At 45.7% G+C, this 23,977-nt stretch overlaps 1 protein-coding gene across 2 annotated transcripts; it reads left to right on the forward strand.

Moving 5' to 3' along the window:
- The first annotated feature begins 227 nt into the window (after positions 1-227).
- ranbp9 (RAN binding protein 9) lies at positions 228-22,078 on the forward strand. Of its 2 annotated transcripts, none has more exons than XM_020654703.3 (14): positions 228-812; positions 4,859-4,970; positions 6,194-6,246; positions 8,965-9,132; positions 10,337-10,359; positions 13,976-14,160; positions 15,885-15,997; positions 16,508-16,616; positions 17,119-17,273; positions 18,219-18,372; positions 18,657-18,778; positions 19,513-19,664; positions 19,914-20,025; positions 20,685-22,078. In XM_020654703.3, the coding sequence occupies exons 1-14, from the start codon at positions 596-598 to the stop codon at positions 20,813-20,815; spliced, it is 1,806 nt and encodes a 601-aa protein (XP_020510359.1). In that variant the 5' UTR covers positions 228-595; the 3' UTR covers positions 20,816-22,078. The 2 variants fall into 2 exon arrangements, with proteins under 2 accessions (XP_020510359.1, XP_020510360.1); XM_020654704.3 differs by having other exon boundaries at positions 18,660-18,778.
- Positions 22,079-23,977: the final 1,899 nt, after the last annotated feature.

Genomic DNA, 23,977 nt, shown 5'->3' on the forward strand with positions numbered 1-23,977 from the left:
GTAATATTTAATTATTTATACATTATTGTATTGTTTTCAGCATTTATATATTTATTTATATATTTATTGATGCTTGATAATATTTAATTATTTATACACTATTGTATGCATTTCTCCCAACATTTATTTATTGATACTTTAGTCATTTTTTGTCCCTCCATACATTCACTGTTCATTCTGTGTATTTATTTCACATTCCCCATAGGAAGTGAGTGGAGCTGCTCTCAGCCAATCAGGATCGCGGATTCCTGCTCCGACAACAAACAAAAGATCGAGGCTAGCTGAGCTCATTAGACTTTAGTCGATCCGTCTAGTCTAACGTTAGATGCTCCCGACGACGACGTCCTCCTCCGCCTTTTAAAGATTTTCTGCCGACGGCCCTCTTGTAGTGTCTGTCTTTGTGTGTTTGTGTCCGCTGATGTCAACCCTGAGCTATTTCTGCGATCGCTTCAGCTCAACGCGTTAGCCAGGTTAGCTTCTCGGGCTAGCCAGGTTAGCTTAGCCTGCTAGCCGTACCTCCCGTTAACAAAACTTGCCCGCTGACCGACACCGAGCGGCTCTGGCTTCACACTTACAACAAAGTCGAGTCGTCGCCATGTCAGGTCAGTCGTCAGGCTGCGGGTTTCTGATGTCGGTCGTCGTACACGGAGACTCGACTCTGAACGAGCAGGAGAAGGAGCTGAACCAGCGGCTGCGGAGACTCTACCCTGCCGCTAACGAGACCGAGGCTCCGCTGCCCCGCTCCTGGAGCCCGAAGGACAAGTTCAGCTACATCGGACTGTCCCAGAACAATCTCCGGGTTCACTATAAAGGTATGTCACAATAAAGACACACCCCAGGTCGGTACCTTACCCCCCCCCCCCCCCTCCTCCTCCTCAGCTGCTAACACCAGCTGCCGTTGTGGCTAAAAACAAAGTATGCTAAGCTAACAGCTTCATCAACAACAAGGCAGAGGACATCTTGCAGCCCGACCAGCTGGTGAGGTGTATCCGCAGACAAACATGACCTACAGGAGCGCTAGCCTCCGTGCTAACCACTTTGTCATGGTGTAGCCTTTCCTGTTTTTTAACCCTGATGTTGTTCGAAATACAACGAATCACATGTAAGTCAGTGACGTAATCACATCGCTTACAGGGGTTAGACCTCTTGGTAGGCTGAAGCAGCGTTACTAGGAGATAAAATGCCATGGTGATGCACTCACTTGCTCAGAATATTAGTGGATATTAAAGACAGCATTTGCTTTGGTAGGCCGCTGTTGTTGTTGTTGTTGTTGTTTTTAACAGGGGTTTGATGTTGAAGTGTTTAGGCTGACATTGTGGCTCAGTAAAGATACCAGAAAGGTCTTTCCTCAATGCAGGCCTTCAAGAAAAGGCTAGATTTAGGTGTTACTGTGCTTTTAGGGTGTGTTCTGCTATTCTGGGTCTGACCGGCCTCTTCCTGGTTACAACTAGATATGATCTTCCTCTCTCCCAAAACAAAACGTCCCCTCAATCTCTTACAGCAGGTATGCAGATGTTGTTGTGTACGAGGTGTTTTATCATCCAAAAACTGCTGACATAGTTTTACTTTGTGTCCCACAGTCGTGCTTTTTTTAAAAAAAATATCAAGGTTAAGCTGAAATGTCAGGTCATCTATGATTTAATATGTTCTGTCAAACGTCCTGGAGTCTTCTTTAGTACTGGTGTGACGTAGGGTGGAGGGGGGGGGTGACTTTTCTTTCTTTGTATATATTTAAATATGAGAAAAATCCAGGAAGGTATTCCAAACAATTGCAGTGAGTTTCTATAGGCTTAAAACTGGGGAATTAACATTTTAAACTTACACTCATAATTTCATCTATTTTGAACTTTAAAGGTGGAGTCGGTAGCATTTTGTAAACACGACATTCAAACTGGGCCCCTCCTCATCGACCCCAGAAGTGCACACTCACTGCAGGACGTAGTGTGTACGTTTACTGCTGGCACCTGTCTGTCCAACTCTGCATCTGAGCACACACACACACACACACACACACACACACACACACACACACACACACACACACACACTTCATTTAGTGGATGTGTCTCCACGTGCACTGGCTCTACATTCAGCACAGGATTCAAACAACAACAAAAAAAACATCTGTCTGTTAGTAACTGTATCTTCAGTTTTGGAGTGAACACCGAGCTCTGCCACACATTTTGTTTTACTAAGTTTCCAGCTGCAGCGTGAAACAGGCTGTAATGTTACTAACTTCAGTTTCTGTTGTTAAACTCAGCCGCTAGCTGATACCTGAATGATACATACAGACACAATGAGAATAAACAGAGAGAAGTCGAAGCAGTTTACCTTTAATCAAAGTAACCATGCACAATGGAATATCAAAGTGTTAAAGGTTGTCTCTGCACACACACACACAATTAATCGTTTACCTATTTACTAGAGGTGGGAAAAAATAGATTTTTGTAAAAAGCAATTTTCTTATCTTCTGAGATTTTAAATCTCTTTCACTCAGTAGAACGCCAAATGGAGCAGCGAGGAATTGAGCCAGATAGATAACTGGAATAGATCCTGAAGTTTCTACTCATTCAAAAATAAACTTCGAATCATGAATCCAGAATGGTTTTGAATAGAAAATAGATTCTCAATCGAATCGATCGTGAGACACCCAAAGATTTCCATCCCTGATATTTACTATTGACTATGTGAACGAACGAAATGACTGTCAGTAGATTTACAGTTATTGAAAATTAAGGCAAGGGAGCGTAGTTTCACTTTCAGGCTTTGTGGGAGATGTTTAGATTTCAGTTTCACCTGAATGACAACCTTTTTGTCACATGAGCGACTTTAAAATGGAGGTGAAGGGTTGAATTTTCTTATCATCAATATTGCAATTGAGCTTTAAATTAAAGATGGCCCCCTGTTGTGGTCTGCATAACATTAAACAGCCAATGTTTGGTTCATACATGGAAACATCTTCAGTATTTCTGGATATAATCTTTACATTCAGGTATATTAATAATGGCCGTACAGTTGTTGAAGAAGAGGTACATGAAACGATCAGCAAAAATGTCATTTTGCGAGTATCGGGAGTGGGACAGACATCATGATAAATGAATAGTGGGAAGGATCATTTTCATATTCCAATTTTTGTCCTGTGTGAATCACGAGGCTGGGATATTTGTTTAGGTGTGTATCAAACAAATACGTCCTCTTAAGTCTGCGCAACAAGATTTTATAATGCAGGCCTTTTGCACTTCAATAATATCGCTGTTTTTCCACACACAGTCTTACTGCTGACATCAGAAAATGCAAACTGTGGATATATGATCACTGATGATGTTGTAGTTCTGAGCAGAGTTGAATCAAGGTGGAGGGAGCCTGCTGATGGTCGTACTACGTACAGATCCCTACAGCTATTTTGATTTATAAAGAAGTACTATTAGAACTTTATAAAGGTTTGGTTAGTTAGACTTTTGCTGTGTGTACATTGTTTTTTTCTGCTGAGCCATCTTTGCTTTGTAGGTTTTGGGATTATTGTCCCTGTATTTGAGTTTTAATCTTTTTGACTATTCTGGGACGTGTGTGAGCTCCGTCCCTGCACATTCAAGCCTAAATAGAAGAGGTTGAACAGGCTGCACTCAATCTTTTGCGTGGCATAAACACCCAAAGTACGTCCACTAAAAATTGCCAATTACAGACGTCGATTGTGTTGTGATCGTTGAAGCTGGATGATATTGGAAAAAATGGACATTGCGATTTTCTTCTTTAATTTCATGCCAGGGGAGGCCTGCTCTCCAGTGCTGTCAGAACAGAGCTGTTGTAAGAGGTTTCACTGTCTGGGGAACTATCGCGTGATTTGCAGAACAAGCCGTTTAGTGCCCTCTGCAGTCTCACCCTGGGATAACTCCGACATGCATTTGCCTCATGAACTGAAACTCTCCCCACATTCAGTTTGGTCTCCAGCGATGTAACACTATATTTGAGTTTTAAAATGAGGGTCAGCATCACAGGTCATCTTTAAACAAACGTTAGCTTAACAGAAATACTGTGAGAGCTAGTTTACCCAAAACCTCCAGATTCACAGCGAGACCACGAGATCACACGAGATGCAAATGATGCTCCTGCTGTACACAAAATTCATAGGCTGGAGATTAACCTGAAACAATATTGGAACAAGGCCGTATCTCCTTCTGGCTGTTTACTCTTCACTACGCAATTTAGGTTGTAACACTGCAAAGGCCCCTAATCTCCTCTGAGCCAGTTTGACAGAAAATGTGATGTTATTTTCCCACAATGGTTTTTGTGTCAGTGTAGGGAATAATGTGCAGGGTTACCACAGCCTCGACTTATAAAACACAAGAACAATGAACAGCATGAGGGGGACTGATGGAGAGGTACGCCCTCTGTCTCCTGATCACACAGTTTGATCAGTCAGACAATGATCGTCAATTTAATGATATCCCATCAACAGCCAACTGTGTTCCAACAAATCTGCACACAGTCCTGCTCTGTGCTTCGAAATCAAGCGGGAAGAAACTTAAGATGACATATTTCAAACTGAGGCGGCTGTGACTCAGTGGAAGAGTCAGCCGTCTCTTAACTGGAAGGTCAGGGGGTCGATCCCCAGCTCCTGCAGTTACATGTCCATGTGTCCTTGGACAAAAAACACTTAACGGCAAGTCGCTCCTGCTGTTGAAGCATCTGCGGTGTGACTTTACACAGCAGCCTCTACCGTCAGTGTGTAAAAGCGATTGTGATCATCAGCCTGAGAAACTGCTGCGTGTGTTAAAACTAATTCTATCTTTCCACGTGTGTTTTCGTTTGTAATGCCCATACCTTTCTCCTGTTTGTGTGTTTTTACCCTCTCCTGTAGGTCATGGCAAAACTCCTAAAGATGCAGCCTCTGTACGGGCCACCCACCCCATCCCAGCAGCCTGCGGGGTCTACTACTTCGAGGTGAAGATCATCAGCAAAGGCCGAGATGGGTAAGAGAACGGAGCAAACAAAACAATCTCCAAACACTCCTGCTTAGGGGTTTCCTAACCCCGGCTCCAGGGGATCACAGAACTTTGTCAAGCACACAAAAGCCTTTCAGATGTTGTGTAGCGTAGCCACCCACCGCTAGTTGGGGCTGTAGCTCCGGTCAGTGGCTACTGCCTCCGGTCTTATGCTGCAATATGACCTGAAAGTAAACAGGACAGTGGAGGAATGGCATCCCGCAGCGCGTTGCAGCTTGGCAGTATTTGAATCTATAAAACGGAGATGATGTTATATGTCGGCTGCGTGAGGTTAGTGATGGGCGATGGGTAACCACACCTAGGAAGGCTGTTGTTAGCAATGCTAATGTTAGCCAAACAGACGGCCAAATTCAACCCACAATGCACTGCATTTTGGTTCACTTCCCTTGTTTGGTCCTGAATGCGTGCTCACCTACTGGGAACCGAACTCTGATGCACTTAGAAGTGAACCGAGACCCCCGGTTTTTAAGCAGACCGGAGTTTGGTTCTTTGGTCAGAACCAGAGTTTGAGTGAGCGTTCACACCACCATGAAGTGAATGAACTATACGACAAAGCTCACCGCAGCTAGTTTCAAATGGACCAAAAGGCTCAGGTGGGAATGCACACTAAGCAAACTACCGTGCTTACAAGACAGAAAATAAGAAATAAAAATGTGCGGTCGGGTCCACGTCCAGGAAGTGCACCGTGCTTGAGCACTCCTCAAACGACCTGGACCTTAAGGGTGAAGCGTGCTGAGTGCCCCCTAAGACTCAGTCTGTTTCAGGGGGTCTACTAGAGGGGGGGGAAACGGTTCGAACTCTCTTCCTGCATGGGGATTTCTTTTGCGTTCAACAGCAACAATGAAAGCGCCAACAGTTGACCAGATGAGTCTGGATCAGTATGCAGTGCTCTTCTCTACATAGTTAAAGGTTAAGACTCAGTTTTCTGCACAGATGTTTCAGATCGTTGACCACTGCTCTCATGCCTCACCGTTACTCCCACTAGTGATGAGGATTAAAGAATAGCTAAGTCTCTTTGATTTAATGCATCTGGCATTTTTTCATCTTGATGTGCACCGGTTATGATCTCCATCTCGCAGACTGTAACTCGGACTACTGACCATTCATGTGCATGTGGAGATGGTTGTGGGGTTTTTGATTATTGCTGGCTGGTCTTCTAAACTCTCACTCTCTCTTTTTTCCCCCCACAGGTACATGGGCATCGGCCTCTCAGCTCAGGGTGTAAACATGAACAGACTCCCTGGTAAGATGACACTTAGTGTGCCTTTGGGTGTGCTGTGAAGAGTCAGTCTGTCTTTGTGTGTGTCTGCTGTGTGTTTCTGTGTGTCTCTGTTAGTGGGTGTACTCAACGTACAGAGGCTGTAGTCCTCAAAGAGGGAAGCCCCCCCCCCCTCTCTCTTCCTGATTTCTGACTCTATCCACTGTCCTATCTCTCCAGTAAAGGCCCCAAAATAAATCTTTACTGAGGAGAAAGCGCTCTGAAATGGAGGTCGTGAGCACTGCCAGCGCAGAAAGCGCAGTCTGTGGACACGGACACTATGAGTGTCACTTCCTGCTCACACCTCCAGGAAAAAACAAAAAAACAACCCCAGAGTTTTCTGTTTCTGTTTTTATGTAACGGCTTCAACGGCGACATTAAAGCACTTGTTCAAGAGGGGCTTGTCATCTCCAGACTAATGTGGATGCTACGTCTAAACTTATGTGAAACTAAATTAAAGCTAACAATGTAGTTTAGTATAACTAGTGTGATTGAAGCCTGATTGTATCTTGTTTGTTTGAACAGCAAATTGTAGAAATGAAAGATTTTTTAAATGTTATTTTCAAAAGGAGACAGGATTATCTTCCATGACATGACTTTGATCCAAGTCGCTTTATAAAGAATACAAATCCTCCTCCTTGCTTGCGTGAATTTTACCAAAGATTGTGGAGGTTTTAAAAACTTGAATCTACCATTAGTCGGTATGGAAAGAGTTCTGCTGCCATGATGTGAACCCGTTGACACCCTGCTGGCAGATGTTCAGATGGGTGCTCTGGAGGTTATCAGGCCAAACAGGAGCCCCTTCACCACTCTGAGAGCTGGACCCGCCCAGGAGCTCCGGTCTCTTGTGAAGATAACAGGAGGCCCAGAGCAAACTGCAGAGACTCGCTGCTGACGGGTGGACGCTAATGAAAAGTCACTAATTGTGAGGAACTGATGCCAAACTGCTGCAGAGTGGAGAGCTCTCTCTCTGATGAATGTGGCGTGGACTCAACTGTGCAGCTCAGCAGTAACTCACAGCATCCTGCAGCTCGGTTTGTAATGTTAGAACAGCCCAGAGGCCGACTGTGCTGCTGCTGCAGAGGCTGATTCCTCCTCCTCCTCCTCCTCCTCATCTCTCTCCTCCTCCTCACCCTCCTCCTCCTCATCTCTCTCCTCCTCATCTCTCTCCTCCTCCTCCTCCTCACCCTCCTCCTCACCCTCCTCATCTCTCTCCTCCTCCTCCTCCTTCATCTCTCTCCTCTTCCTCCTCCTCCTCATCTCTCTCCTCCTCCTCCTCCTTCATCTCTCTCCTCCTCATCTCTCTCCTCCTCCTCATCCTCACCCTCCTCATCTCTCTCCTCCTCCTCATCCTCCTCCTCCTCATCTCTCTCCTCCTCCTCATCCTCCTCCTCCTCATCTCTCTCCTGCTCCTCCTCACCCTCTTCCTCCTCCTCCTCCTCCTGCTCCTTCTCCCCGACAAAATCATGAAGTCACTTTGTCCTGAAATGTAAACAAACCCTCTCCTCCCAGAAGTTTGAGCACATCAACAATAGGAAGTTGTTGAAGGTGAACTTGGGACTCTTTAGATGCTAAAGCTGTGAAGGCTGAGAGAAGCAGCTCGTTCAGACGATGCAATTTGTAGAATCTGCGCCAAAAAGCATCCAAATTTCTTCTCAGGAGTAATATGTGGCCCGGAAGATTATTGGGATTGACATTTTAATTTATTTTATAAATGTTTTAACAACAACGCCATGATGATCCATTCTCGCCTGTACAGTACTGTTTGTCTACAGAATGACCACAGGCTCAGTACTTAGTGGGAAAACTGGATCAACTGGCCCAGGACTCAGGGAGCTCACACACACACACACACACACACACACACACACACACACACACACACACACACACACACACACACACACACACACACACACACTCTCCATTGAGACGATTACAGTTAGTCCTCCAGAGTCTGTGATGGGAGCCGCGTCCCTAGCAACCATCTGCTTGTCTTAGTTACAGTGACTTCTTCTCAACAACGGTGGAGGAATATCACACTGTTGATACTCATTATCGGCCAATCAGACAGAAGTATTTAACACAGATGTGTAATCAAGTATTCAAATCCTGGAGTCTCTCTGGGGTCTTTTTTTATTTGCGGTTTGTTGTGGGTCGCACATTTCTTAACTGTTAAAAAAAACAAAAACATTTCCTGAACAGTTCTCGGGAGTAGATTTAGCTGCAATCTGTTTCCACTCGTCATGTTTGCCAGCTGGAGTCAAGGACGAGATATCACCGTGGATAAAATGTGTTACTCTGCATCTGTGTGTGTTTTAATAAATCAGCTGTGGAAGCCAGAGAGGAGGATGGGAAATGACAAATTCTAAAAACAACATGACCATGTCTGATCCTGAAGGATTTTCCCCCTCGTGCAAATCAGACAAAAAGAAACCGTAAACCAGCGTTAACAACTTCCCTTCATCATTCTCTAATCATTGAAGCTTGTTTCCAGAGATGAAGAAAGGATATCTCTGACAATGACACAGAGAAACATCTTTCCTCATGTTTCCCTGGTTGAAGAATATTTGAGGAATCACTCGGATACATATAGTTTCTAGAAATAAAGCACATAGATCAGCCTGGTAAACTCTCCTCTCGGGGCTTCTGGAACCATCTGTTGTGTTTTCACATCTTTTTTTTCAACTTTACATCACTCAGGTTGGGACAAGCACTCATACGGTTACCACGGAGACGACGGCCACTCCTTCTGCTCATCTGGCACCGGGCAACCCTACGGACCCACGTTTACAACGGGCGACGTGATTGGCTGCTGCGTTAACCTCATCAACAACACCTGCTTCTACACAAAGAACGGCCACAGCTTAGGTAAGGAGCGCCCAACGCACGACCTCCCCAGGGTAGATTTGAGTGGACCTGTGGGGGGGGGGGGGGGGGGGAGGATCGTCTGAAGATACCCTGCTTGATCGTCTGTTTACACTTTTTGGGATAGAACTAAATCTCGGTTTTCCTGCTGGATTGGGCTTCTTTTTAGGTGCTGCTGCGGGTTGTTTTCATTTTTTTAGCCTTTGGGCTTATTTTGTCACTTGTTGTCATACATACCTGGCAACCCTGGTTAGCTTGAAAGATGGAAGCGCTCATGTTTACATTCAGCGGCTGGAAATATGCCCATATTACTTTAGTTTTCTCGAGAGGAAAGATGAGGAGAACATGGTTGTCAGATGTAGGTTGTGTCCCGGTACTCTCTTTCTACTGCAAAAAAAAAACCACAACCTCAAACCTCCTTTAGCACTTACGACTGACGACAGAACAACGACGTGAAGCTGGAGCCCTCTGCGGCTGCGGAGGATAGCTGTAGCTCTACAATGCCTACAAAACAACCAAGGCTGGATTTTAATCGAGGACAGCTACAAGCCAAAAATAACTAATGAAACTGTAATGAGTAATATATTCCTTTTTTCCATTAACGAGCCCAACACCGCTTATAATTATGAAGCTTTCTTCTGGTCGAGTGTTTTTTGCTGATTCAGTGGTGTGTCCCTCTGCTGGCCGTCAGTAAGAAGGCCGGTGTGGAGAACTTCTACATCAGCTTCCCTCCTCAGACCTGGAGGCTCCGTGCAGTCTTTTAGCCGGAGCAGGAAATGAAAAAGTTTCTGCATGAACGGCTGTTTCCAGAATCCTGTTTAACCTACATTATGTTCAGCTGAGATTTGAAGTGTTTGCATGTTTTTAATCGTTTAAGCTATTTCTGTTTGCTGTATTAGTTAATTTAGTTTTAGCCAGACTACAGTTTGAATCATCTTTTCATTTAAGGACACACCGCTTTCATTTCTCTTCACGGAGCATTTTTCTACTCTTACTTTGTACTGAAATAAATCTGATCTGTAGTTAACACCACCTCGTGAACCAGGTTATTCTGACTCTCGTGAAGGAAACTGTCACTTATCTTTATACATTTAAGAAGTCGGACTCCTCCAAAAGATGACTCGGTACATGTAAACAAACTGTCTGTGTAGAAATATTAAGAACTCCTCTGCTGCAAGCTGACGTTTATTTTTCTCTCCCTCTGCAGGTATCGCCTTCACAGACCTCCCAGTAAGTACAAACATCATTTTAGTTTCTCTCTCTGTGTGTGATCTTTGAACATGAAACATGGAGACTGCAATGTGCTCAGACTACTACACTCCAATCTCAAATAGATTGGAGGCTTGTTATTTTGTGTTTCTAATGGCTTCAATCGAAGGAGGCTACAGCGGTTTGTGACCTGTCTGCTTCCCTAAGAAATGGTCGAACGTAAAGTTCACCTCACGCTTCTAATAGTGTCGGTGTTTTTGGCTTTATCCAATCATGAACAAGCAGCAGATTTCTTTTGGGGGGCATTTTTACCTTTTTGGATAGGACAATAAGAGAGACAGGAAATGTGCGGTGGAGAGAGAGAGAGGGGGACGACATGCAGCAAAGGTCAGAGGTCGGGTTTGAACCCTAGGACGCTGCAACGTGGATTATAGCCTGTGTACATGGGGCGTGCGTTATAACCGCTCGGGCTATTCGGCCCAAAAGTAGCTGAACTGATTGACAGGTGGGCGCGGTGTAACGGTTTGTCAGGAGGTTTAAAACCCGCCTCAGCTCCAGCTCTCAGCCTGTCGTTAGGTTGACTGAAAGTTAGACTGAGACAGCATTTCCAGCACGGAGACCGCCATCGATGGGACTCCAGCGCCCCCTGCAGGAAGAGACGGGTGACGTCACTCAGGGTTCATACATTAATATTTACAGTCTGTGGTTCCAACTTATACAAAGCTGGGGCAACAGGCCACAGAGGCCAGAACTCTGATCGAGTCCACAGGACTAAACTCCGGTGTCAGGATTGTGTCTCCAGCTCTCTTTCGGTGGTAAAAAAAACCTCATAATATAAAATCAAACTCGAGTCTCTTTGTCTGAACAGGATGCCCCTTGTGGCTCATCGTGGCGTGCGTGCGTGCGTCTCCCACTCCAAATGAACATTCATTCAAATGAGATTTATGCATCCATTAACTGCAGCGAGATGTGAGGGAGACTCTTGTTTTTGTGTCTTTTTTTCCCTCCACTTCTCGCTCGGTGGAAAATAAGAAAAGCGGGCAAACTGTTTTTTTTGGAGGGAGAAGAAAATCAGAGTCTTAACCACAACAATAATCCATTGAGCAGAAAACAGGCTTGGCTCCGAGCCAGACATTCAAGTTCCTCCAGAGCAGTGCAGTGAAGTGCGTCACCTCGGCACGGCTGACCTTTGTGGTTATTGGACCAAAACAAACAAGGCGACTCTAAAAGGGACAGAGACACAAACCTTTTTCCGCCTATAGGGTCTTTAAACAAGATAATCTATTCCCTCTCTCAATTATTTATCATCTTTATCCTGAAGACCTGCTCGTCTTTTTTAAACAAAAGTCTCTCTGATCGAAGGTTTTCAAAATGTTCAATACTTTGCATCCTTTCAGTATCAATCAAAAGTCCTGGAGCTTTAACTACATTTCATAAAACAGGTGTGTAGGAGAGAAATGTATCCATCAAAACCTGCAAGCAAACGCCTGCACACACGAAGACGTTGACAGCTCGATTTAGGCCCCGTGTCCACCCAGCGTGATTTTTCTCAGCGCCAGCGTCTTTTTTTCAGTAGCGGCCGCACAAAAACGGCAGAGCGCTTTCTGCTGCGAACGCTCTGAAGTTGAAGTCTTTCAACTTTTCAGAAAGGCGTTGTTGACGTCATGGGCACTCTTTTCAAATTGTATGATATTCCCCGTATTTCAGCCTCGTACGGCTCGTGTCTTGTACCCACATCCTCTTTGCTCCGCGTCTGATCGGGTAAAAAAAAATCGATCACAAACATAAAAAGTAACGGAGCCGTGTGGGTCAGCGGCCGTTGTCATGGAGACAGGACGGACGTGCAGCGCTTTTCTTCTCAGAGCAACAAACGCTTCTTGCAGACGCTCCGGGTGCTTTTCTGCCTGGAAAAAAAACACAAGGTGGACACGGAGGCGGGGCCTTACCTGTGCACTTTAGACATCGTAGAGCATTGTAGGTGTGCCCCGAAATAAGTGTTTAAAAAGTCCAAATGGGGACTTTTTCAACATGTTTGTTTGTTCCATTCCGGGTCTTTGTGGGGTCCCATGTTTTGTCTGCACAATTATTGTTGTGTGGGGGGGCGGGAGTAGCTCCGTCTGTAGGGACTTGGGTTGTGAACTGGAGGGTCGCCTGTTCAAGACCTGGTGTGGATCAAGTCTTGAATTTGGTCTGGTAGCTGGAGAGGTACCAGCTCACTTCCTGAGCTCTGCCGATGTGTCCCTGAGCAAGGCACACCCGCACCAGTACAGGATCTGACATCTCTCCATTAGTGCACGTCTACACGATCCTGTTTTAGCATGTGTGTGTGTGTAGCATGTTCAACAACAGAGTGTAAAACTGAATTTCCCCTCGTAGGATTGATAAAGTATATCTTGTATCCCTCTTCTTGGTGGTCCTGAGGCTCCACCAGTTGAGAACAACTTGTGTAGAGCAGCTTGCTCGCCAGTTTGATTATTGAAAGCAACACAATGTTGATGCCTGACACTTTTGTTGTTTCGAGCTGGTGTTGATATTGTTAGATTTTAACTACAATGTTTCCGAATGTTAAAAAAAAAATGGTATCCTGTCATCCCTTCTCACATCTCACCCCTGCTTTTTTTTTTTTAAAGGCGTTGTGAAACTTAGCAGTTTGAATTTTCTGGTGAAACCTTCAGGATACTCCGAGCAGTCTTAAAAACAATGTCTCACAAACACGGCGCTGGATGCTTGTCGTCAGTCACCACCTCTTCTGATCCAATCACATCTGCGATTAGATTTTTGGGATGGGGTTGGAACAATGCACCCATACAGGCCTCCTGATCCTCATGTGTGTTTATCTGCTCATCCAGATGTCATCAAGGACTTAATGAAAAGCAGAACGGCTGAACTATAAATTCACATATGCTCAACCCTTAGGCACAAACACGTCGACAACTTGCACACAGAATGCACATCCCTGATGTAACCGTGCTCCCGTCCTGCTCCTGGTTTCATTCAAGGGGCGTCTTCTCCGTCCAGTAAGGATTGCTTGACAGGTGGTTCCTCAAAATACGTGCAGTGTCGGGGTTTTCTGCTGAGGTATTCGGCCCACTGGTAAAGGGAGAGGCAGAGAAGTCGACAAATCTATAAAATAACTGCGTCATTAATTATGAAGAATAAATCAGCTCATTGATTAGCTTGATTGATTCTGTGCACTTTGTTAGTTATTCAGGCTTTTGCACAAAACTCCTGAAATTGCTGAAAATGTGCTGCATGTGTGAACGCAAACGTATATAAAACCGAAGATTGGGGCGGAGGAGATGGCGTTTCTATCCTGCATCGGAGCGCAAACCAAGCAAGTCTATGAGAAGGAATGAAGCTGCTTCATTCTCTTTTCTGATGGCTGTTTTTTTTCTTTTCCATTCATTCAATGAGAATATGTCCAATAATGGTATCCTCACTCGATTAAGAACCCTGGATTCCAAGTAAAGAGTGTTTGAATTGTTTGTTTGAATATTTGTCATCTAGTAAAAATCCAGTTTGAAAGGTTGATCGCAGACGAAAGCTTATTCCCTCAGGTTTCCAGACTCTGGGTTTCGTCCTCTCATTGTTTCCTGTTTTGATTTATTCTCCTCTGTCTTTTCTCTCTCTGCTGCAGCCTAACTTGTACCCGACGGTGGGCCTCCAGACTCCAGGGGAGGTGGTGGATGCAAACTTCGGCCAGCACCCCTTCGTGTTTGACATCGAGGACTACATGCGCGAGTGGAGGACGAAGATCCAGGCGCAGATCGACCGCTTCCCCATCGGAGAGCGCGAGGGCGAGTGGCAGTCCATGATCCAGAAGTAGGTGTACTGTTTACCCGTCTGCTGCAGGTGTTGTTGTCCGCGGCGAGGTTAGCAGTGCTGCTAGCATGTTCTTTCTTTTAAATGCTTTATGTGATTTTTTTTGATCCAGCAGATGTCGCCCTTGAGCACCAGCATGAAACCAAAACAACTCGCGCTGCATTGTTGTGTTAGCATGCTAATGCTTGCGATCTTTATTATGCTGGTATCTTCACACTGCATGTAAATTTACCTGAAATGAGCGTGATCTAGAAACACAGTTAAGCAGTGAGTACAGTATGTTATTCTTCTTTTCTCTAGTCCCTCAATTAAACAACTTTTATACACGAGGGGAGGAGTCAGCCGGCCGTCCTTAATACGCAGGAAAAAGAGTTGTAGCTGTTAACCCGGAGGCTAAAGGGCCGCCTCAGCTACACCTCTCAGCGTGATTTTAGATTGATCAAAAAGTAGGCGGAGATTACATTCTCAATATGGCAACCCCCGTCGTTGGGCTTCAGAGAATGCTTCTTCAGAAAAACAATTTGCACTGAGACTACGTCCATGTTTTACCTTCTTGGTGTGCAGGTTCTGCTTCACCTTGATTGGTTTTCATTCCGTCATAACGACCTGCTTCACTGAACATCTTATTTTAAATAATAAACCCCCGCTGGAGCCCCGCGAACTGGACTGGTTTTGGATTTCTATATTTTTGGAAATGAACTCTGTTGATCCCCCTAACCCTGATACTCATTATCAGGTCAGGGCTCTAATGGTTGAAGTTGAGCGTGGAGATTATTAGAAGAGTTGGACACTGTAGGTGCTGACATAACAATCAGAGGCCAGATTGAGCCCCCCCCCCCCCATCAGAGAGCCGTGATCCAGGAGTAAAAGCTGTGGGACTCGGTTTCTCTTCATGCCATGCCCTGATGGGATTAGCTCTCTGTTGCTATGATTACTTGTCCTGAATGGATTTAATCTCCATTTGATGCGGATTGGGGTTGAGGGTGGGGTGGAGTGGAGGGAGCCGCCGCCTTTATCCAGGAAAAGTCGCCTCACTCCCCGGGATTGAAAACAGGAAGTTTCTAAGCTCACGTCCGATTGATGGAGGGGGGGGGGGGGAATTATTGTCTTTTTATAGGGCAGCAGTGACACGATGGTCTGCAAGAGCGGAAGCCTCTGATCTTAAATCTCCCTGCGAACACGGCGGCCAGCATCACGGGAAGCTATTTTATTTAGAACTGGATGTGTGATCAGGGAGGAGGACAACCTCCCATCCCGAAGTCCAACACACCCGCTCACGCTGTCTCCAGACAGTTGTCTGACGCGTTCACTTACGAGTTTAGGTTTATCACTAATTGGATCTTATCTTTGTTGGTTTGTAGCAAGCGGCAACCTCCGGTGTTTGAAAAATGACGCCACATGCGGAAGTGCTAAATCCTGCAGTTCATCGAGTGTCCACTAGAGGCTGTCTGCAGCAAGAGCCTCGAATGTCGTCAGTCACAGCCAAGAAAGAGTTTCAAATGAGAGGGATGTTGAAATGACGGGTTAGGATTCTGCAGCGATGCAGGGACAGAACATAATCGATCATTTCTAGAAAAACTAGGCTACAGCGCTGCTGGTTATGTGTCCGATGGGGAAATAAAAGGCTTTTAAAAATGTGAAGTAAACCATTTTTTATACCAAAAATCTAATTTTTTTTAAGACAGACCTGCAGCTAACCCGGAGTGTGTCTCTTGTCTCATCAGGATGGTGGCTTCCTACCTGGTGCATCATAGCTATTGCGCCACGGCCGAAGCCTTCGCCAAATCCACAGACCAGGCCGTGCACGAGGAGCTGGCCTCCATCAAAAACAGACAGAGTGAGTCCTTCTGTGTTGGCATGTTTCTAAAGAGATGCTTCAACCACGCAAAGAAAAAAAAAATGAAGGAGCCAAGTCGGGTTTTACAAAACCTGACGTCAGGTTCTGCCGACGTGTTAGAGCAAAGTTTTAGGACCATGGCAGCTCTTCAAGGACACCCCGAAGTGCACTTCAATGTCCCTGCGACTGGACACAGAGCTGGCCAATCGGAGGAGAGTGGGCTTGTTTGGAGGCGGCCCTTAAAGAGACAGCAGCTGAAATGAGGGTTTTTACAGACGCCAGTATCTGAGCTGCAAATCATGCAAAGCTCCCCTAAAGGTTTCACACACTGACAACATGAGGAAAAAATATTTTTTACAAAATTTGGGAAATGTTAAAAGTCTAATATGTCTTTTTCCGTTTCATTGATGATAAATACAATTTCAACAAAACCTCAAGGGCTTTAACGCGCCATACTATCGTGAAAGCGGCGAGGTTAGCATCGTCTTTAACAGAACTGTCGCTTTGCAGAGATCCAGAAGCTGGTGTTGTCGGGCAGAATGGGCGAGGCCATCGAGACCACCCAGCAGCTGTACCCCAACCTCCTGGAGAGGAACCCTGACCTCCTCTTCATGCTCAAGTAAGACCACGTCTGAGACTCTTTATCACGTGCGTGTACTCACATGAACACCTGCTCGCCTTCCTTCTATGGGATGTTTGGCTTCATTTAGCGGATGTTTTGTGATAGTAACTTAAGATGTTTTAAGACATCGTTCCTCCTTTTACGTTTGAAAGGAGCTTCGCTGGTTAACTTTGTATTTTATATTGTTTTACTTTTGCTTCAGACAAAAGGGCGTCCAAACGGTTAACCAAAAGCAAATTTACGCTTTAATTTTAGTGACAGGACACCTTTGGGAAAATGTTGATTGTTTCCCTTCATGCTTTATATTCCATTTGATCTAATATTTGTATTTTCTTGTTCAATCTCCTTTCTCCTCTTTCATTTTGTCTTTGAATCTTTCCTTTATTCCTTCCTTCCTTCCTCTTCTTCTTTCTCTTCCTTCGTTGCCATCACTGTTTTCCTTCGACCCTCTTCCCTTTCCTTATTCCTCCCTTCCCCCCTCCCTCCCCTGCGTCCTCAGGGTGAGACAGTTCATAGAGATGGTGAACGGCACGGACAGTGAGGTGAGGTGTCTGGGCGGTCGAAGCCCCAAGTCTCAGGACAGTTACCCCGGCTCCCCCCGGCCCTTCAGCAGCCCCAGCCACAAAGCCAGCAGCTCCCAGCCCTACCTCCCAGGTACGGTGACCCCCCCCCCTTACTTTAACCTGTCCTACACATATTTATTTCTGATGATCAGAAGAGACCCAGAGCCCGCCCCCCGTACACATACAGCTCTATTTGAACAACAATTAACTTTTTACATTCTGGTATCTGCTCAGCAAAGAATGTCTTCATATCAAGCTTTGAAAAGTGAAGACTCCTTTTTATGGTCTGGAACATTTCACTGAATCCATTTATCTTTGAGTAGTTCTGGACACATCATGTTGAAGGACGTAGATCAGTGTCTCTTCTGTTTCTGAGGCCGGATCCGGGTATTTTTATCACATCCTCCGTTTAAAAAAAAAAAAAGAATCCCATCCACATTCGCTCATTTCTCAAAAACCTATCAGTCCTCATGAAAACACAAAATACTCTCTCACGCCTGTCATGAGCGCGCCAAGTCAACAATGAAAGCATGCGAAAATGTACTCGCCATTCCTCTGCAACGACCGTTTAATTTACAAAGTTATCCATTCAGGCGTCTCTGCTCGTCCACATAGTGAGAGAGTAACTGTGTGAGCATGTAAAAAGTCCAGTTAGCGACGTTAGCACCAGCACTAGTTTGGTTATGTCTGCTATCTCACTGATCTCATTTAAACTAAAGTGACAGCGTCGCAGGATGACGTCACATGGAGGAGACCCCGGCGCACACCGTGACGCTACAAGAACAAAACTCTGTTCTCCCCGTTTACACAAACACCTTAAACTGAGTTTCTGAACATCTTCACCCTGGAAGTAGTTTTACTGAAGGAGCGTTTTCAGAAATACCCGCCTACATGTTGTCGAGGCCTCAGTTGCAAATGAAACTGTGTCAAAGACTCATTACCTTGGCAACAAAAATACAAGTTGTGAGCACCTAATATTGGTTAATTTCTTTTAAAACTTTTTTTAGAAAGTGTCCGTCTTTCTTTTTGTTTTTAGGGTTCGACAGCAACTGCTGTAACGGCGTGACATCTAATAAGAGCCACAGCTCCTCCCCTCACAGTCACAAGCCCTGCCCCCCGAGCTCTGGCTCCACCCTCCCAGCGTCGGACATCAGCCTCAACGGGAGCCGCAGCCAGCAGCCCATCACCAGGTACTGAGATAATTCAATCATGAAGTTTTAACGGTTCCTGAGATCTGATTCTCAGGTCGAATCACCCCACATCAATTTATGAGTGTAAGCTTCCTTTTGGAAGCAGGTATACTCCTTGGCCTCCTCCAAGTGGGCGGCCCGGGTTCAAGTCCGACCTGTGGCTCCTTTCCCGCATGTCGTTCCCCACTCTCTCCACTGTCCTATCAAATTAAGGAAACAATCTCCACCAAAATAATGAAAACCACTGGATGTGTGTGTGTGTCTGTCCTCATGTCTCGTCTCAGTAGCGATGTGGATATGGAGGTCGACCACTTCACCAACGGAGTGACAGAATCATCCTCCAATGGTTTCCTCAACGGCAGCTCCAAACACGCCACCGAGCCGGAAGACTGTGACGCGGACATGGGTGGGTAGAGTCTGTGTTTGTGTGTGGACGGTCTAGTGACTTACTTGTTATCAAGATCCAAACCACTCAAGGGAAACTAAGTCTGTTGCCTTTTCCCCTCTCGGAAAGAAAGATGCTCCACCTTAAAGAATACATATTTATCCCCCTCCTCCACCTTTTCAAACAGTCCCCTGTGGTCTAAATGAAACATCTGTGCTGTGCTTTGGTCAAAATATAACATGAATCAAGCACCAGAGAAGGTTTGTGACCCTGTATAAACCAGCTCTCTCAGAACGCTCCGTTTTGGTGTGTGTCTCTTTAAATGCAATGCCCCCCCCCCCCCCCCCCCCCGAGTTTTCCAGGTAGACATCACTCCTCTGTAGAGAGAATAAAAATGGCGGACATGCGCTAAAGTTTTGCTCTAGGCTGGGGGTAGAGTCCATGGGTGGAGATATCGGGGAGGGGATTTTTTTTTATACCAGAATCCCACTGTGACATCACAAGGAGAGCACATTAGAAACTGAGCATTTTCCTCTGTGTTGTAAGACTTATGCAGACCACAAACAAAGGACTGGATGGGTTTATTTCACATGTTGTGGGTCAGTAGACTCTCAGGTTACACAAATATATGTTCAACAACACTGTAATTATATATTTTTAATTATATGTCCCCTTTAATGCCTGTGCTGTCGATGCACCCTCATATTTACCTTGTTTTTCAAACATGCTTTTTTTTTTTTTACCCGGCTCTGCAGAGGTGGAGTCGGCTCAGTCCAAAAGGCAGCTGTGCGGCGGGAGCCAGGCAGCCATCGAGAGAATGATCCATTTCGGCAGGGAGCTCCAGAGCATGAGCGAACACCTCCGCCGCGAGTGTGGCAAGAACTCCGCCAACAAGAAGATGCTCAAGGTGAAACAGATCAAGTTGATTCAAATCCACAAAGCTCGACATGAACAGCATCTGAGTGTCTGAAGGGGGGCGTGGGAAAAGTTAACGTTAGCACTGACACGCACTTCAGCTAATGTGTCTGCATGGTCATTTTGTGGATGACGCTCTAAGACTGCTCCTTCTGCAATGTGTTTCTGTTTGGCATTTCATCCTCTGTATAAGAACCCGTGTGGAGGAGACATTGAAGTGTTGTTTGTGTGTCTCTGGCAGGATGCGTTCAGCCTGCTGGCCTACTCAGACCCCTGGAACAGCCCGGTCGGCTACCAGCTGGACGCCATTCAGAGAGAGCCGGTCTGCTCCACTCTCAATAGTGCAATATTAGGTACGTCTGCTGAGTGTTTTTTTTTTGTATTTTATTGACATTTCTGAATGCAATCATCAAGGGGAAAAAAGACACAGTGAAAGAAACGTTACATCAAACAAACGGAGGTCAACCGCCATGTTTTCATATGTTCTCCTCGTATAAACAATATTTTAGATACAACCTCAAACTTAAAGTCTTTATGTGATTTTTTTGATCCAGCAGATGTCGCCCTTGAGCACCAGCATGAAACCAAAACAACTCGCGCTGCATTGTTGTGTTAGCATGCTAATGCTAGCGATCTTTATTATGCTGGTATCTTCACACTGCATGTAAATTTACCTGAAATGAGCGTGATCTAGAAACACAGTTAAGCAGTGAGTACAGTATGTTATTCTTCTTTTCTCTAGTCCCTCAATTAAACAACTTTTATACACGAGGGGAGGAGTCAGCCGGCCGTCCCGGCGATGTAAACAAAGTGAAGATAGGACTCTGAAAACTCTGAAAACATCACAGACAGTGGGACTCGGGTGTTACACCCATTGTAGACAGTCATGACTCACAGATACTTCATTTCTATTTAAGTGTGAAAAATCACATATTAAGACTTTAAGAACGTCTTTTTCCGTCTTTTGCCAATCACACCCCTGACTGTTGTTCCTCCTGTAATCTTCTTTCAGAGACTCACAACCTGCCCAAGCAGCCGCCGCTGGCTCAGGCCGTTGGTCAGGCCGCCCAGTGCCTCGCCATCATGGCACGAACTGGCAGCGGCTCCTGCGCCTTCGCCTCTGTGGACGATTACCTGCACTAGCCCTGTGTACACACACACACACACACACACACACACAAAAAGACACACACACACACACACACACACACACAAAAAGACACACACACACACACACACACACACACACACACACACACACACACACAGGACCTGTCCAGCAGCGGCTCCCCACGCCTCCTCCATGAGTCTAGTTACATTAGCCGAGGAGGCGCTCCTCCACACGATAACGACCAGTAGGAAGTTAACCTCTTCACTCGCTTCTTGTTCTGCTTTTACCGATCGGCACCAACGCCACCGAGGATCAGGAGTCGTTTCTGGGCAGATCTTTAGACGACACACACACCACATACATTTAGAACACACACTCGCCCATCACCTCCCCTTTGAAATTAGTATGAAATTACGCCTCCGCCTTGGTTTGGCCTCAAGAATCCGCGCCTCCAGCCGTCTGAGGCGGCGTCTGCCTCATTCTGACTTGACTGACAGCGGGGACGCCAAACCAAGAGTAGCCGACTTGAAAAACCCCCTCGAGGGCCGAAGTCGTGTGGACGAACCCGGCCTCCCCGTGTACCAGAGGAGAATCAAAACCAGGGTCTACAGGACTGACACAAAAACACCTGGTTGGATGCTAACTGTTAAAAACGAAAAGAAAAAAACAACAGGAAACGGACGAGTGGCCGCCACGAGCGACCACCGCTTTAACGTGGTCCCTGTAAACCTGACGCACCAGGAGAACACACACACACACATTACACGCAAACACGGACGCAGGCTGATGCTGAAAACAGGATCGGAGGTTCCTCGAGGCTCGCCGAGGGGCTCCACCTCCAGCCGACGCCAGGCTCCGCGAGGCACTTCCCCCCCCTTCTCCACGTCAACCCCTGCACCGCCTCCCCCGACCCCCTCCCTCAGAGCCCCGCCCTCCACTCACTTCAGGACTGTGGCGGAGATTTGTGTGACGCATGTGGACTCGGGACTTCGAAGAAGCCAGAGAGAATCTAGACTCAAAAGTTCCCTGTTTTTAACCCTTTGTTTTGTTTTTGTTTCACTGGGCGGAGGGGGCGGGGGGAGGGGGAGGGGGGAGGGGCGGGGTGGTTACCTGGCTCTTGTTTTGTTTTTAGTTTTTCCAGGTTTACAAGGCATGGTGCGGACGATTATTATTATTATTATTATTCTAATTATCATTATATTAATTATTGTTACTTGCATTCACAGTATATTTGTTAAGCGCCAGCGAGAGAAAGTTCCACGACTTATTATAATAAAGCTCCCGATTCCACCGATTCCCAGTGACGAGCGTGTGTACATGTTAACGTTTATATATGAATTTAACAAAATGGAATTATATCAATAGAGTGAGATATTTAGTTATCAAATGAAAGGAAAAAAAAAAACAATCCCTAAATGCTTTGTACTGACTCCAGTGACTCCTGAAGCGTGCTGGTTGTTTCCCGGTCTGTACACGTTTTTATGTTCCCTGTTTGGTCGAAACTTCAGGGTTCCTGCGCGGGTCCAACGCCGACTTAGTCGACCCTTTCCAGGTCTGGAAAGTTTTGGAAGGTTACCTTGCTCTTCAGCGCTGAAGGTCTCAGAATACTTCAAGTAGCCGGTTGGATAATGGTTAAGAATCTTTAAACTCTTGTGGACGAAGTCTGGATCTTCTGATTCCGGCGCAGGAACCCTGCTTTGACCTCTGACCCCATTTTACTTGTTAACCCCTTACAAAAAAAAAAAAAAAAACCCAGCTGCAAAGCAGGTTTGATGCAAATGTTGTCAATCTTTATTTTCTTATCGATGTCTATGCTAACCCTAAACACACAAAGAACTCAGGAGCCAAAAATGTCCCTCTGTTCCTCCTCCTCGGTTTAGGATAGGAAAGTCCGACCCGGCAGCCCGAGCCTCGACTACAGACGGCCTCGCTCTCCTTCTTTCTTTTTTTCAGCAGCGCAGCAGCGACATTTTTTAGACTTGAGCTCTGACCAAGAAAAGAACAAGCAACAGCACGAGCCCCGCTTTTGGTTTAAAGTCAAACTGAACTAAAAATTATTTCATTTCCGTTTGTTTTCCAGAACTTTCAAATAAAGAAAAAAGGACATTTTAGTGATCCTTTTGGAGTTAAAAATTAAAAAAGAAGGAAAAGTTAAGGATTTCAAGCTCAGGATGTGGAAGCTGGTTAGCCTGCTTAAGCTCGCACTGATTCACCATTTTTGTGGGTTTAGCTCATGTTCAGAAGTTGCTGCAGTCGCTGTTACATCGCCCTTTGGTTTCACTCGATGTTTTTGAAGCGTTAAATTTGGCATTTTGGTCTTCACCTCTTTTTTTTTCGCGCCAGAAATAATCACATTTTCAAAACTCTTTAGTGTTGATTTGAAATGCTCCACCTCTATCCTAGTGGACAGGCGGCCATACCCAAAAGCGTACGCGGCTTTATCGTCTTTCTTTCTACGAATGGGACGACGTTATTTCCTGAACGAACATGGCGCCGGGTTGAATAGAACTTGAAAGTCGTGGTCGAGAACGTTAACTGATTTGGTAAATGTTTACGGAGCTCATAGGCGTCCATACAGTCCCCCTGCTGGCCATAAGACAGAATGCAGGTTTAAGACACTTCAACGTTGGCTTCACTTTGGATAACGAGAGGCGACGTCCATTTCTTGTATGCAGTCTATGTTCAGATGTGTCGGCGTTCTTTGAGCTGTTTGAACAGACAGACCGGTGTGAGTATAAATGTATAGTTTAAAAAAAAAAAAGTTGAAGTGCTGCCTCTCCGGGTGTCTCTTGACCCTCTTTGGGAACCCCTGAGCGACGACATGGCTGTTACACGTAAACAATGCTTCTGATGGAATCATTGAGGAGCGATATTTCAAGCTGACCGCCTTCGTGTTCGTGTTACCATCGCCTGAGGGGATCGCGATCGTTCCAGAAAACTGGGTTTTGTTCATCATAATCCCGGCTACACGAGGAGAAAACAGAATCATTATTTCAGTTTGCTTTGAACTCTGGCCGTGTTCTTCACAACGACCTTGCCTGCTGCTCCCTGGTCGCGTAACGCTGTCTTGTTATTATTTTTTAAAGCTGCTGTTTTAAAGCGTTCAGGTATGAAAAACCCTCAAACAACCCAATCACCCCCCCCCCCCTTCAGGCCGCCTGCCAGGTTACCATTTAGTTACAAGACCCTCGTTT

The sequence above is a fragment of the Labrus bergylta genome, chromosome 4 (assembly GCF_963930695.1).
Source record: "Labrus bergylta chromosome 4, fLabBer1.1, whole genome shotgun sequence".
Lineage (NCBI taxonomy): Eukaryota > Metazoa > Chordata > Actinopteri > Labriformes > Labridae > Labrus > Labrus bergylta.